Raw genomic sequence first — 14,623 nt, forward strand, 5'->3', positions numbered from 1 at the left:
GCCAATGTCTTGTTCTATTTACCCTGATTGATAAATACCTAAACAGGTTCAACTGCAAACTACACGCGGCTTTTGTGGACCTGACCTCCGCCTTTGACTCCATTCCCAGAGATAGGCTATGGCAGAAGCTTAGTCATACCAGCATAGATAAGAGACTCCTCCTCCTTCTTATGGAAATTCATAATGACATATCGGCCAGAGTAAAATTCGGCCCTCTGGGAGCTCTTTCTGATTCTTTCCCTCTGAATAAAGGGGTCAAACAGGGCTGCCTTTTGGCCCCTTTTCTATTCAATTTCTATATCAATGACATCGTCACAACTACGAAGGCCCTAAATCAATCTGCCCCCTCCTTACAACAGCTCAAGATCCCCATATTACTCTATGCGGACGACATGGTGATACTGTCATTAACCAAGCTGGGCTTAAACAACATGCTCAGAGGGCTCATGACATATTGTGATACCAACTCCCTTAAAATTAATTTCGCCAAAACCAAAATTCTTACTTTTGGCATGAAAACTCGGAAGTCACTCTGGAATTTTGAGGGCCATTCTATTGAACATTGTTCAGCATTCAAGTATTTGGGTATCATTTTTCAGCATGGGCTTAGCTGGTCAGCTCACCTAAATACAACCATCCTGGCTGCCCGCAGAACCATCAAAGCCTTGGAGAAATTCTACTATGCAAAAGGCGGCCAGCTGGTTCCACCAATCAGAAAAGCATTTATCAGCAAAGTCCTCCCGATGTTATTGTATGGGGTTGAAATCTGGGGGTGGAATTTAAAAACACTACAACGGCTGGAGATTCTACAAAACTCTTTTGCACGGAAGATACTGGGTCTCCCCAAGGGCTCGGTTGCAGCACAGTTAAGAACAGAACTGGGCCTCCCCTCCATTGTTGCGAGAGCCCACATTAGAATTATTAGCTTTTATTGTAAATTAATCAATGCCCCAGGTCCCCTACTAGCCAGGCAAGCCTTTTTAACGTGTTCTCAAAGCAATAAATGGTCCAAGGCCATGGTGACTATTACTGCACGCTACTCTCTCCCAAATCTTGACTCGCTGTCCTCTTGGGACAAACATAAAATCCGGGCCTGGATTCTTACAAGAGACGAGGCCATGGACCGGGCACAGTCCACCTCAGCTCGCCTCTCCATGTGGCTCCCTAAAGTGAAAGTGGTAAGATCACTTGCCAACTACTTGATAGACCTGACGGAGCCCAACTTGAGAAGAGCGTTTACTATGGCCCGCTTCCATTCTATACCCACGGCCTTCCTGCAGGGGATTTATTCTAAGACCCCTATTACCCAGCGTCTATGTCCATGCACAATGAATGAAGTAGAGGACTTCATACATTTCTTTTTCTACTGCCCTATTTATGAGCCAATAAGATCTAAGCTCCTCCTTTTGATCCCGTCCACCATTACATCTAAGGAAGACTGTTTGAAATCGCTTCTTGTGGACGCAAATCCCCAAATCTCACGTGGGGTGGCAATATTCATAGTGCAGGCTCTGAAACTCAGGGCTACTCTGACAGGGTAGCGTGCCCTAGACCTGGACCTGTTTTAATCTTTTTATTACTTTTAACTCAATATGCTGAGTCTGTTCTGGGGCCATTATGTGCTTTATATATACCCGCATACTAGTTTTTGGGCGCTGGCTATTATATCTTTGCATTATTGTCTTCGGGTAACTTAAATGTCACTACGCCAGCCAAAACACCTGAATTTTGCTGGGTTGCTTGTCTCTAGTTTGTCTTTTTTCTTTTTTGTATTGTCTTATTTTGCTATGGCAGTTTGCTAATGCAATAAAGGTTTTGACTTGACTTGACAAGCACAGTAGAGCTGTGAGAAGGGGTTATATGGTCTTCAGTGACATTTAAGGTCTACTCAGTATTGATCCAGAGCAGATTCCAGTGTATAGTGAGCAGAGTAAAAACTTAAACACATTGCCGGGTTCCCAAGAAATAGACAGAGGCAATTATATTTCATCTAGCAGAGCTTTACTGCTACTGAAGGCAAATGATTATAATGGTCACAAATCCAATACATTCAGGATTGGAACTGTCCATAAGAAATCCAGTTGCAGCAGATTTAACTTAAGCTTACAGTATAATAAGACTAAACCTTAACACAAAGCATACTATGTACAGAACGCTGCGCCAGAAGGAAAAGAGATAGAAAGAGAAAGAGAAACCCAGGCTCCTTCTGGCCTATTATTATAGTCAGCATGACTCTGAGAGAAAGATAATAGGACCAGTTTAAAGCAGCTGTACTCAGCTTCTCTGAAGGAATAACCCAAACATCATGAACCTTATGCTTGTTTCACACAGAGAAGCTCCCAGAGGCTCCCAGAACCCTCTTGAATTAATTACACATCAAATCAATACTTTCTACACTAAGAAATGCAAACTGACATTCAGCTCCAGTGATCCTTGCTGGCTTTTCATACTGGTTTTAATTGCTGACTTTTGCTACATGTCTTGAGTCTTTCTTTTGTTGCTTTTAGATGGCAGCTATAAATAAACTACGTGCAAAAGGCCGGGTCCTCGCCAAAGTGGACCCAAACAGCATAAAAAGGAAACGATCCAGTCTAGACATTCCGGAGATTTCTGAGAGAGCTGAGAAAAACAACCCTCTGTCCCAAGGTATGGAAAGTCTAGAAACTTTTTACAAAGATAGCCACAGACTTGCATCAGAATTAAGTCGCTTGGGTCCAGCCCAGTGTTTCAACCAGCTGGTGTCAAGCTGAATGGTTTGGCTTGAAGTTGCTCCCTGAGACATTGGGCAGAAAACAGCGCAGACTACAGGCAGCGGGCTTCCATCTTTCCTTTCTCGCTTAAATGTCTGGTTACGGGCTACATGCCTGCTCTGTGGAAATCCCTGAGATTTCTGTGCTGGAAATCACTGGTTTCTATGCGAGCAGAATTGAGGTAGCAAAAGAGGACAGCTCTCCTGACTTCTAACTTGATTCATAACATTTGTATAAACTCCCTCGACATAATTTGCTGCCTTCCGTGGCTTCAATATTCCTGCCAGTAGATATATATACAAATTTTGAATTCTCTCTTCCTCATCCATTTTTAGAAATTCATTCCCCACCACTGGCTGACAGACCCATTTACCTCTGAGCAGATCTCATTCCCTTTTCCTCTGTTGTCAGTCATTGGCTGTCAAGTGGCCTCTTGAGTTTACCCTGAGAGTTGCAGCTGAGATGCATGACCAAAAATACCCCCACAGCAGCAAGAGTTTGCTCCTTGGAATGACTGGGGAAATGAAGGATCTTGGCAGGTTATGTAATAGGTTCAATGTATATTGTTGAAATAATTTCCCTGTTGGATCCAACCAAAGGCCCATCTGGGGTATCCCTTGTCTCCAGAAGTTTCCAGCCGGATGACCCTGAGGAATCTGGTAAGCAGGGCATGGTGGAGAAAGGCGTGCCCTTTTTTTTGTCTGGGGTGATCCAAGCAAATCGAAATTCTGCACATTGGAGAGGCACAGGTAAAAGATCTCTGTTTGTATGGCACACTATCTATGCAACACCTACTGTCATCGGAATGCATTACCTTAGTTTCTGTTGAAGCAGAATATCCTTTGGAAATAATGGCTAAGCACGTGTATATGTTTCTCTTCTGTTTCTGTAGATGTTGATGCAGCAGAACCTGCCGGGAAGAAACTACGCCAGCAGCTTGCGTACTTGGAGTCTGATGAATTTCAAGAGATCTTGAATGCTAGATCCAAACACACGGGTGTCCTCAAGGAGGTAAGCCCCTCCCGCATACAAGGGAACTGGCTGGGAATGCCTGCATGTGGGTGCTATTGGGAGCGTGTAGCAGAAAATAGGACTGTGTCATCTTCAAGAGACATGCCTAACAGTTTTGCAAGAGAGGCATTACTCTGATCTGATCTGCTGGCCTGCATTGTGTGTCAGAATTCACTACCAGAAATTCAGCATTGACCATTTTCAGTGCAGAAGAAGAGACTGCAGTGGGCTTCACATCTGACCCCTCAACTGCGTTTCCCAGAAGTCTGCTTTAAGAATGTGGCAAGTATTGAAAGGCCAAGCAGACTTCTGGGAAATGTAGTTGCTGACCAAAGAAGAATCTGAATGCAGAGAAACATTTTTCTGACAAAGGCAAAAATATGAGTTCTTCATAAGTCTGCAAAGCAGGGGTGGGGGCCTCAGACCCAGGGGGCCAAATGAGGGCCCCTGGGCTCTCTGTCTGGCCCTTGGGACCCTTCCCAGACTATACCCCTCAGTGGCCCTGCTCTTTCCCCTCCTCGAATGGCTTTGCCTGGCTGGAATGTGTCCTTAAGCTGCGACCATGCCTCTTGTTTGCGAGGTGGGCGTGAGTTGCCTGTTGCTGCACTTTTACCTCTGGCCTGGGCAAGTGTGCCTCTGAGGGAGAATGGCCCACAGGCTGAAAAAGGTTCCCCACCCCCACTGTCACATGATTACACAACTTCATTTTTTGACATCAGACTTTGTCTTATTTGTTGATGTTTGCAGTGGGAGGAGCAGGTGCCTGGTTTATTTTATTATTTGTTTTATTCAGCTTTGAGTACCATTAAATATCCCAATATATGCTTTTTGTCTTTAACAACTGACCCTTGTCTTTTCACAAGGCCTCTGGCTTTGCTGTTTGTTCAGTAGATGGCACTCTTCCTCTGAGTCAGCACTGAATCAGTTCCCTTCTGTTGTTTTGGAAATGCATGCTGCCTTAGGCATCATCCAGCAGACCCTGCAGTTTTCCTTTTTAAGTGTATATGAATGCAGTTGCCTTTATCAGGAAATTCTCTGCAGGCTTTTGTGTGTCCGTTTCTGAAAATCCTTTTTTCAGCTATGTGGGGTTTTTTAAAGTTTCATTTACAGTGTTGACAAGTTTTATATTAGCTGTTTACACATCTAGATTAAAGTTTCATCTCTCCTCCTGCCATAGTTTGAGGCTGAGCTGCAGGAACGCTATTTTGAGCCCCTGGTGAAGAAGGAGCAAATGGAAGATAAAATGCGGAGCATCCGAGAAGTGAAATGCCGTGTTGCAACGTGCAAATCGGTGAGTGAAGCAGACCCTGGAAGTGCAGCTTGATCAGCGTTGGATGAAAAATTCATTTTGACCCTCAGGAACCTTTCCTCCAGAAATCTGCTCAGGAGGGGATCCAGGGCTGCCTTTTTCCTTTCATGATTACAGCTGCTTAGAACAGCTCCATGGCTGCACAGAAAAAAGGTTGCTTTGAAATGACTGCATCAAACATGCAGTCCCTTTCCTGGAAATTGTGCAGTCAAAAAGATGGCAGTGTCCCTTGTAGACTTAGAAGCATTTTAAAACCACTTCTTCCCTTCCCTCCCCCCCCCCCCCTTCTGTCACAGCCGCGGAGGAGGTAGTTGCACTCTTTACAGCTTCAACATGTTTAAAGAAAGGAGAAGGAAGCCTTCTGGCCATCTCATAAGTACAGTGTGGACCAGGGATGAGGAACCTGTGGCTCTCCAGATATTATTGGATGACATTTACTCCTATCCTCCCCACCATTGGCCATGCTTGCCGGGGCTGATGGGAGTTGTATGTCAGCAGCATCTGAAGGGTCACAGGTATGGATGCATGCATGAATCGGTTCATCGATTATGTGGCTTAACCTGAAGATCTATATTCTGATCCATGCATGGGTCTGATGGGCAGGCAAAATAGGTAGGTAGGTTCCAAAATATGAAGTGAGCTGCAATCCTCCCATCCTTAACCCCAATAAGGCATGTCAAGGACTCCACGCTCCGCACTGCATGTACTCACGCTCCTGCAAAAACACAGCGCATCCTGCTAGGGGCTTCAACTGCATCTCCCAAGCATATCAGGATGTGACCCGAGTTTTGAAGGCAGCCCCAGGTCAGTGGAAAGTGATCCTCCCATGAGGTGCCATAGCATTTGAAAAAATAATAGCATTAGCGGAGTGGGTTGGTGCTTTTCTGTGCCTCTCATAGCACATGAAGCCCCAGGGAGGGAGAATGTCCTTGTTGGATCCACCAACAAGGTTTGTGGCCTCATGCACAGGTCAGTTTGCTCTCCAGAAAGGAATATTCACCCTTAAAAGCCCACTCTTATTTCTTACTACATTTTCACCCCATCTTTCCTCCAAGAAGCTGAAGGTGACGTGCACCATCCCTCCTCTCCTATTTTAGCCTCACACCCACCCTGTGAGAGAGGGTAGGCAGAGCCATAGTTCCTGGCCCAGGGCATGGCAGAGTGGGCTTGAACCTTGCTCTCCTAGGTCCTAGTCCAGCATTTGCAGTCTCATAACCATCTAAAGCTTTGTAGCCAAGTCCTGTTGAATACAATGATAAGCAGATCCAGGTTGTATTTTTCACACTGGTATCCTGTCTTTCCAAACAACCCAGAATAGTGAAACCTTTTGAGGTAGGCTAGAGTGAGAGAGCAAACTTTTCAGTGGCCAACTCATCCCTGTCCAAGTGTAGCATGTTGTTGTTATTTATTAAATTTGCATATCACCCTTCATCTGTAGCTCCCCAGGTCAGTTCACAGCATAAAAACACATTATTATTATTATTATTATTAATTTATGTATACATACATACATACCCGCCCCGCCCCGCCCATCTGGCTGGGCTTCCCCAGCCACTCTGGACGGCTTCCAACAAAATATTAAAATACAGTCATCCATCAAACATTAAAAGCTTCCCTAAACAGGGCTGCCATAAGAACAAGAACAAACCCATCACACAGCATTTCATTGTATTAATTGCTGGTGATGTGGCTGCATATTTGTATTTAAGACTTGCAGAAGATGGACCTCTTTTCCATCATTAAAATGCCCTGCTCCTTTGGTGAGTTTCACCATTGATGCAGATAGCTATTGTGCGATCTGCATTTTGCCAGGATTTACACTGTGGCGACAGAGGTGGTCTTAAAGAGGAAGAGGGACCAGTGTTGGGGGAGCAGAAGCAAAGAGTTCAAATGGGATGTCCTCTCAGGTGTACAATATAGCTGTTTCCCTCTGGTTCGCAGAGTAATTTGCTCTTCTGGCACAGCAGAGGACTGGGTTTTCACTACGACAGTGACACGACAGTGACTTTGAAGAAGTTGGAGAAAGTGTGTGTGACTCTGTTTCTCTCTCTCTCTCTCTCTCTTCTTTTTACACAAGTGCAAGTATACCTATTTCAAGCTCCTGGATTCATGTGTGGAACAAAATCATGACTATCACTGGCATGATGGTGTAAAACGATTTTTCAAATGTCAGTGTGGAAATAGAGCCATATCTCTTGACAAGCTGCCGAAAAAACACTGCAGGTAAGAGGAGCTGCATTCTCCCCTTCTCAAGCAGACTGTTGGGCAATTTCTCAACCCTACTGCATTTTATCTGCAAAGGTTTGTCAACGTGCATCTCTCATCCCTGGCTGTAGACTGAAAAGACTTGCTAAATAATAGTGGTCTGGTTTATTCATTTTGTTTGGTGGGCAAGAGCTCACTTCACCATTTGTCTAGACCAGTGGCCCTCAAACGGTGCAGAATGCCACCCTGGTGTGGCAGGCGAGGATGGCAAGAGTGGCTGGAAGATTCAAGGACAATTAAGCATTTAAACATTTCAGTGCAGTATAGTATAGTGTAGTATCAAAATAATTTTTTAATATGCAGAATATGGATAGATATCCTTTTAAAATGAGAGCAAGAGCCTCAAGTGATACTGTGGACAATCCTAGTTGTGTTTTCCAACTGTCTTTCTTGTCAATAAAACATTGGATGTGATGCAAGAAGATTTTATTCTGCAAGTGTGGCCCAGAGAGAAACATTTGAGACCAGTGGTCTAGGCAGTCCTTTCCAATGAGAAATGGCTATGAAGAGGCATGAAGATAACGCCCAGAGTAGTGGAATGGGGGGGGGGGTTCTTGGGCACTTAAATGGCAACGTTCGTGTAGGAAATGAAACCTTAAAACAGTTTGGTGCAGCACTGCTACCAACAGCTACTGAAGCAACCCTGATTTTTCTGTCTTCCCTTTTCAGCAATTGTGGTCTCTTTAAATGGGAACGTGATGGAATGCTCAAGGTAAGAGGAAACCCAAGGCTGCCTACCTACATTAAGAAGCTGGGGAAGCTGTGGTTTATTTTATTTTTTTTCCATTTAGTCCCACTTTGTCCCTTTTATCAGCCCAAGGGTCCCTCATTAGGAACATACTTAGGGGTGGCATGCCAGTGGCGGGTGAGGCTGGAGCCAGACAGTCACACACACACAGCCATCCGTTCCATTTTCCTTTCCCCTCCCCTCCTTCCCTCATCTGTTTCTTCTTCCCGCTCCTGCCCCAGAGCAACTGAGCTTTTAGAAAAACCTCCTGGGACCCAATGATGCTTCTGAGAGCTTGATTGGTGCTGGGGGAAATCCTAATTGCAGCTGAGGAGGGAAGGGTTAGGCCTCCCTGTGTCCTGGGACTCTCCCAAAAATAGCCCCATACACTTCAGTATGAGTGAGGGAAGAGCTGAGTATTCCTCTCCATTGGGCCTGGGCTGGGAGCTGAGCTGAGGAAGGGGGAGAGGAGTTCCATCTTTGGAATTGTCCTCCTGTACTAGTTGGTTTATATCTACACTCCCCTGGGGTGTTCTCCTGTGTGAGCCTCACTGAAATGAATGAGGATTGCATAGCGGGTGAACTTTCTGGTGAGTTTTACCTGAAGAAGATTGTATCCCTGTGTTTTGCTTCTTGATAATTTATTGAGAATTATTTATTGAGTGCTTGTTTATTGAGCTGGCTTTTATTCTACCATATTGGACACAACCTCATTGTACGTTTCTCCTTTCTAGGAGAAGAAAGGCCCCAAGATTGGTGCAGAAACTCTTTTACCAAGAGGGGAAGAACAACCGCGATTCCTCAGCAGTATAAAATAGCTATGAAAAGTTCTTTCTCTCCTTTACACTTGCCTTTTAAACTTGTCTCTCATGTCTGATAGGGTGCAAGTAGCTCTGTGTTTCAGAATGACTGAGGAGTTCCTTCTGAAAGACATAGACTGCAGTAGCAACCCCACTTACCTGACAGTGAGCCCCATCCATTTCAGTGAGGTAGATGTCGCTAGAGACCCCCAACCATCTTTCTTTCATGAAGTCTGAATGATCCTTTGCTTTGGGCTGTCTTTGCTCAGTCTGTAATGTTGAATGGGTGAACCCGGTCATTCTTTAGGATTTGCTTGTCACTTGAGGAGAGCTATTTTCCTAGACTGTGTGTTGTATGTTTTCCAAGGAATTAGAGGGTGCCTCTTTAAAACTGCAGTTTCTGCTAATGTAACTGTAGCCAAATTCAGCTGTATTATCTGACACTACTTCAGAAGTGCCACAAGAAATATTGACCAGACTAGGCCCATGTCTAGAGAGCGATATCAGCATTAAATAGTCCTTTTTATTTCTAGAACTTACACCGAACTGTGTGACTGTTTATATATTTGTAATATGCGCTCTACATTAATGTATTTCCCCAAATACCCACCTAGAATAATTTTCCTATTGAAGGGGAAAGTAGTTTGTGATTTTTAGTGAGGCAAGTTACCTTGTTTTTATTTGCCTTTGCTTTTAAAACTTTTTTTATCTAGCTTAATGTTTAAAAATTCTTCTAAATTTGGGTCTGGAATCTTTTATCAATAGTTTAGAGGATACAGGCTGTTTCAGACTGTGAACGGTCTGCTGCAAAAACATGATCTTCTGTGGAAGAAGTCAGAAAAACCTATATTTCTTCTCTCCAAACGGCTATAAGGTTTCTTATTAAACACAGCAAGAAACAATGGAATCCCCAAAATTAGAACATACGGCTGTGTGAAATGGAGCTAAAACATCATAAAACAAAGGACTTTTTTCTGAATGTATGCCACGTTGGCTCTTCTGTCGTCCCTTGTGACATTATGTAGAGAGGGACTTTGAGATGTGGCTTAGAAACGTTCCTATCTATTCATCAGTTATCACTAATTAATTTGCTTCCCTTTCAGTTGTGCCCATATGTACTGCGAATATCAAAAGTGTTTCCTTCAATCACTAGTGTATTTTGTTCAGTGAACCAGTGGCGTACAATTTCTTGGCATCTTATTGTTACTGGAATCTCTTGAAAACTGTAAATATCTTAACCACAGTGCTGTGATTGAAAATGTCACCAGGTTGTATTGGAGCCTGGTGTATATGCAGCATTGTAAAATGTACAAAGGGGGCCTAAACAGCCCAACATATATTGTTTACAATAAACACTCATAAAAAACTGTGTTGAGGTGCTTTGAGTTTCTTACTTCCCCTTCCTCTTTCTTTTGGAAGTTTTGAACGAGGCAAAATGACTTGCTTTGCCCTCAGGTACTATAATTATGAGGGACGTGGGTGGCGCTGTGGGTAAAAGCCTCAGCGCCTAGGACTTGCCAATCGTCAGGTCGGCAGTTTGAACCCCTGCGGCGGGGTGCGCTCCCGCTGTTCAGTCCCAGCGCCTGCCAACCTAGCAGTTCGAAAGCACCCCCGGGTGCAAGTCGATAAATAGGGACCGCTTACTAGCGGGAAGGTAAACGGCGTTCAGTGTGCTGCGCTGGCTCGCCAGATGCAGCTTGTCACGCTGGCCACGTGACCCGGAAGTGTCTGCGGACAGCGCTGGCTCCCGGCCTCTAGAGTGAGATGAGTGCACAACCCTAGAGTCTGGCAAGACTTGCCCGTATGGGCAGGGGTACCTTTACCTTTACCTTTTACCATAATTATGGTGGCGCTGTGGTCTAAACCACTGAGCCTCTTGGACTTGCCGATCAGAAGGTCGGCGGTTCAAATCCCTGCGATGGGGTGAGCTCCCGTTGCTCAGTCCCTGCTCCTGCCAACCTAGCAGTTCAAAAGCACGTCAAAGTGCAAGTAGATAAATAGGTACCACTCCGGCAGGAAGGTAAACAGCGTTTCCATGCTCTGGTTCGCCAGAAGTGGCTTAGTCATGCTGGCCACATGACCCGGAAGCTGTACGCTGGCTCCCTCGGCCAGTAAAGCGAGATAAGCGCCGCAACCCCAGAGTCGGCCACGACTGGAACTAACGGTCAGGGTCCCTTTACCTTTACCATAATTGGCTGGAGACTGGGGTGGGGTTTTTTGTCTATGGCTGATAGTTTGACATTTAACTGCCCAAGAATTTAATAACATCATCCTTCTTAACAGGCTTAAAAAAATGCAGCAAGTCTTCAACAAACGTGAAGAGGCGAACGGAGGAATGGCCCTGGTTTTATGTTTTATGGGCAATGTACATCAGCAGTCATAATGCATTCACTGTTTAGAGGTGATACCACAGCTGAATGATTTCAGCTGAGAAGTTTCCCACTAGCATCATTTTATTGACTATGTCAGATCTTTTTTGGTGGAATCTCTGAGCAAATCTGCTGAAATCTGCAGCACTGTCATTTAAAAGGGCTTTCTCCAAGACACAACATCATCTTGCAGTGAGGAGGCATTAAAGCAACTGCTGGTTTGTGTCTAACCTCAGGAGGAGGAAAGAAGAAGAAGAAGAAGAAGAAGAGAAGAAGAGTTTGGATTTGATATCCCGCCTTTCAATCCCTTTAAGGAGTCTCAAAGCAGCTAACATTCTCCTTTCCCTTCCTCCCCCACAGCAAACACTCTGTGAGGTGAGTGGGGCTGAGAGACTGTGACTGGCCCAAGGTCACCCAGCAGCTGCATGTGGAGGAGCGGAGACGCGAACCCAGTTACCCAGATTACGTGACTAATAAAGGCATTCCCTTTCATGCACACACCTAAGAGACAGAGATGAAAAAGAGCCTCTTCCTATACTTTACAAACCCATTTCATAAAAACCTCCTGAATTAGCCCTGGGAGATGGCTGATTTTAAAATCACTCTCCAGCCTGTCTAGTCATGCACTTTGCAGGATATTCAGCACTAGCTATTGATTCTGATTTTCTTCTTGTGTTTGCAATTGCCTGAGGGATGTTGCTGCGGAAGACGCTGGGATTAAGAGGATTGTGAGTGGAGATCATGAAAAACAAGGTGCTGAGATGAATTGCAGGTGGAGATCCTCAAGCCTGGGGGAATTCTTCTAGTGAAGGAAGAGCAATATGCCTGCTTTGGAGAGTAATATAAAGGCCTTTGAAGTTTCTGGCTTGGCATTTCTTTCAAACCATTAGGATAAACGTGACTGGACTTTGATGCAGTATGTTAAAAATGTGCTTTGTAAGGGGCTGCGTTGTTTTCTTGCTGGAAGAAGTAGCAGGCCAGCGACTAATGGAATTCCTAGGTAAGAAATGTTTGCTCATCCACTGGGTTATTTTCCAGACGCCAACTGCCAAGCTCCCATATGGAAAGCAAAGATGAATCCTAACCCTTCCATTAACAAGTTTGTTTTCATTTGGTGCTCCACAGTTGCCCTGGATTTGAGGATTTCTTTCTGTTGCTCTTGGAACACCTAACAGTCTTAACTTTTCACACACTTGCTTTGTCTCATTAAGTGTTAAATAATAATAAAAAGTCTCTTGAAAATGTAGGTATGTGCATAGACAGCATCTAAAAGCACCTGGAGCAAAACTAACACTGTGTGTGAAAACCATGCCAGATTTGATTACTAACTGAAGTGGGACCTTCGTGGTGCGGCTACTGAAGCATTCAAGCATTCATAATGGTGGACAAATGAAAATTCATAGGACACTTCTATATCCCAGTGAATAGTGCCTAATTCTGTGTGCTTGGCTGGCGCTGTTGTGGGTGAGTCATGTTGATGGGGCGTTTGGCAGGAGACACTGCGAAATCACTCACGTTGGGCCCCACGCATGGATGTCGTCAGCAGTTCCACTACAGCAGTTTGCTTAATCAAAGGCTGCCTTCATAAATAAATGGAAATGCCGCTGTGTATGCTTGCTTGAAATGGTGCAGCCATCTTAAAGTCAGCTGCTTTTTTGGTTCTCATTTTTCAAAGAGCCCTGGCTGAAGACGGGGTGGGATAGCTGGGAGCAACTTTTGTTGGGGGCCTGAGCAGGCTGTGCCCAGGCCTAGGTAGGCATTGGTGTACTCTGCAGTGCTCCTCAAAAGCCACAGAAGTTGATTGTTATTAGCTGCAGAAAGTCATTAAGCTGAGAGCTTTTGTGTTTGATTTGGTATAAATGACATTTCCAGCCCTTAGAACAGCAAACACAGGCTTCCCCATGTGCCCTGCGAAAACTTCAAAGCCCTGGGCTCATCTGGTGGGGTGAGGGACTGCAGGGACTTGCAAAGAAGGAGGACATAAATTATGCATCTGAAAACAAATCTATTTTGCATAACAGAAAGATAACTGCTTTTACATTTTTCTTTCTGCAGAACCATGATGCAGGTTAAAGAATGCCCCTCCATCCAGAGAACCTCACTGCATATAGAAAATGAGGGTGTCAGGGAGAAGGCTAGGCTAGAGTTTGTAGGAGAAGCAATAAAGGTAAAGGGACCCCTGAGGTTGTGGCACTCGTCTTGCTTTAAAGGCCGAGGGAGCCGGCGTTTGTCCGCAGACAGTTTTTCCGGGTCAGGTGGCCAGCATGACTAAGTGAAACCATGACTCTGGTGAAACCAGAGCAGCACACGGAAACGCCGTTTACCTTCCCGCCAGAGTGGTACCTATTTATCTACTTGCACTTTGGCGTGCTTTCGAACTGCTAAGTGGGCAGGAGCTGGGACTGAACAACGGGTGCTCACCCTGTCGCAGGGATTTGAACCGCCGACCTTTTGATCGGCAAGCCCAAGCGGCACCCATGTCCTCTAGGAGAAGTGATAAGTCACTTTAAATACTTCATTTGAATCCTAAGTTAATCTTGCCACCAGTACGTCAAGTGCAAGACTAAAGATTCCTCACACCCTGAATCGTAAAATCTTTAACCGGCAGCAACCCTAGTGGTGTAGTTGGAGTGTTGGACCTGGGAAAATCTTGGGGAACCATGGAATTCAGCCTAGCCTGTGAAGATAAGATGAGGAGGAACCATGCAGGCCACCTTGAGGAAAGGCAGGAAATAAATGTAATAGTAAATATATAAACTAAGAAAGGTGATTGCAAGAGGCTAATATATTTTTAATAAACAAATACAATGTTCTTTGCTCCATATTCTAAAATCATTTGAAACAGATACAGCACAAGCTGGCATTGGGGGTTTTTTTCCCAATGCCCCTATCAAAATACAGTGCTTATTTTAGAATAATGCTTATGCATTTGCTCTAATATAAAGTTTTTGGCCCAAGACCACATGCAGCCTTGACCAGCCCAGGGCTGCAAGCAACAGTGCCCCCAGGCACACACTTGCAGGACACACACCCAAACCAGCACAAAGCAGATCAGCAGGGGAGGAGGGGTTAGCGTCAGGCTGGTGACTGAGGAGGTGGTTAGTCTTCCTGCCAGGGGGCTGGACTAAGCAGGGGTTTCGCTTCCCTTTGCTCCCTTGTTCAGATATGCACAGGTCTAAAAGATCCCGTTTTGCCCACAGCGATTTGGCCTTTGCTCCAAGGACTGGAGGTGGCTTCATGATACAAAGCAAAGCAGCACCTATGAGCCAACTCGATACTAGCTGAAGCCCTGGTGAAACAGGTTCCATGGAGAGGGGATCAGTCATGTTTCCATGACTTCATCTATATTGCCTTGCTGGCAGCCCTGCCAATCGCACGCTCAGCAGGGATTT

The 14,623-nt window shown here is 45.0% G+C and overlaps 1 protein-coding gene across 2 annotated transcripts in view; it reads left to right on the forward strand.

Annotated features, from left to right (window-relative positions):
• Positions 1-9,778, forward strand: part of MCM10 (minichromosome maintenance 10 replication initiation factor) — a 28,321-nt gene extending 18,543 nt beyond the window's left edge. For both annotated transcript variants that reach the window (XM_083399583.1, XM_083399584.1), the window contains exons 15-20: positions 2,508-2,646; positions 3,643-3,761; positions 4,939-5,052; positions 7,148-7,293; positions 8,005-8,047; positions 8,797-9,778. In XM_083399583.1, the coding sequence (XP_083255709.1) occupies positions 2,508-2,646; positions 3,643-3,761; positions 4,939-5,052; positions 7,148-7,293; positions 8,005-8,047; positions 8,797-8,880 (645 nt within the window). In that variant the 3' untranslated portion in view covers positions 8,881-9,778. The remainder of the gene's footprint in view (positions 1-2,507; positions 2,647-3,642; positions 3,762-4,938; positions 5,053-7,147; positions 7,294-8,004; positions 8,048-8,796) is intronic.
• The last annotated feature ends 4,845 nt before the right edge of the window (positions 9,779-14,623 follow it).

The sequence above is a fragment of the Podarcis tiliguerta genome (genome assembly GCF_965153285.1).
Source record: "Podarcis tiliguerta genome assembly, chromosome: 10".
Taxonomy (NCBI): Eukaryota; Metazoa; Chordata; class Lepidosauria; order Squamata; family Lacertidae; genus Podarcis; species Podarcis tiliguerta.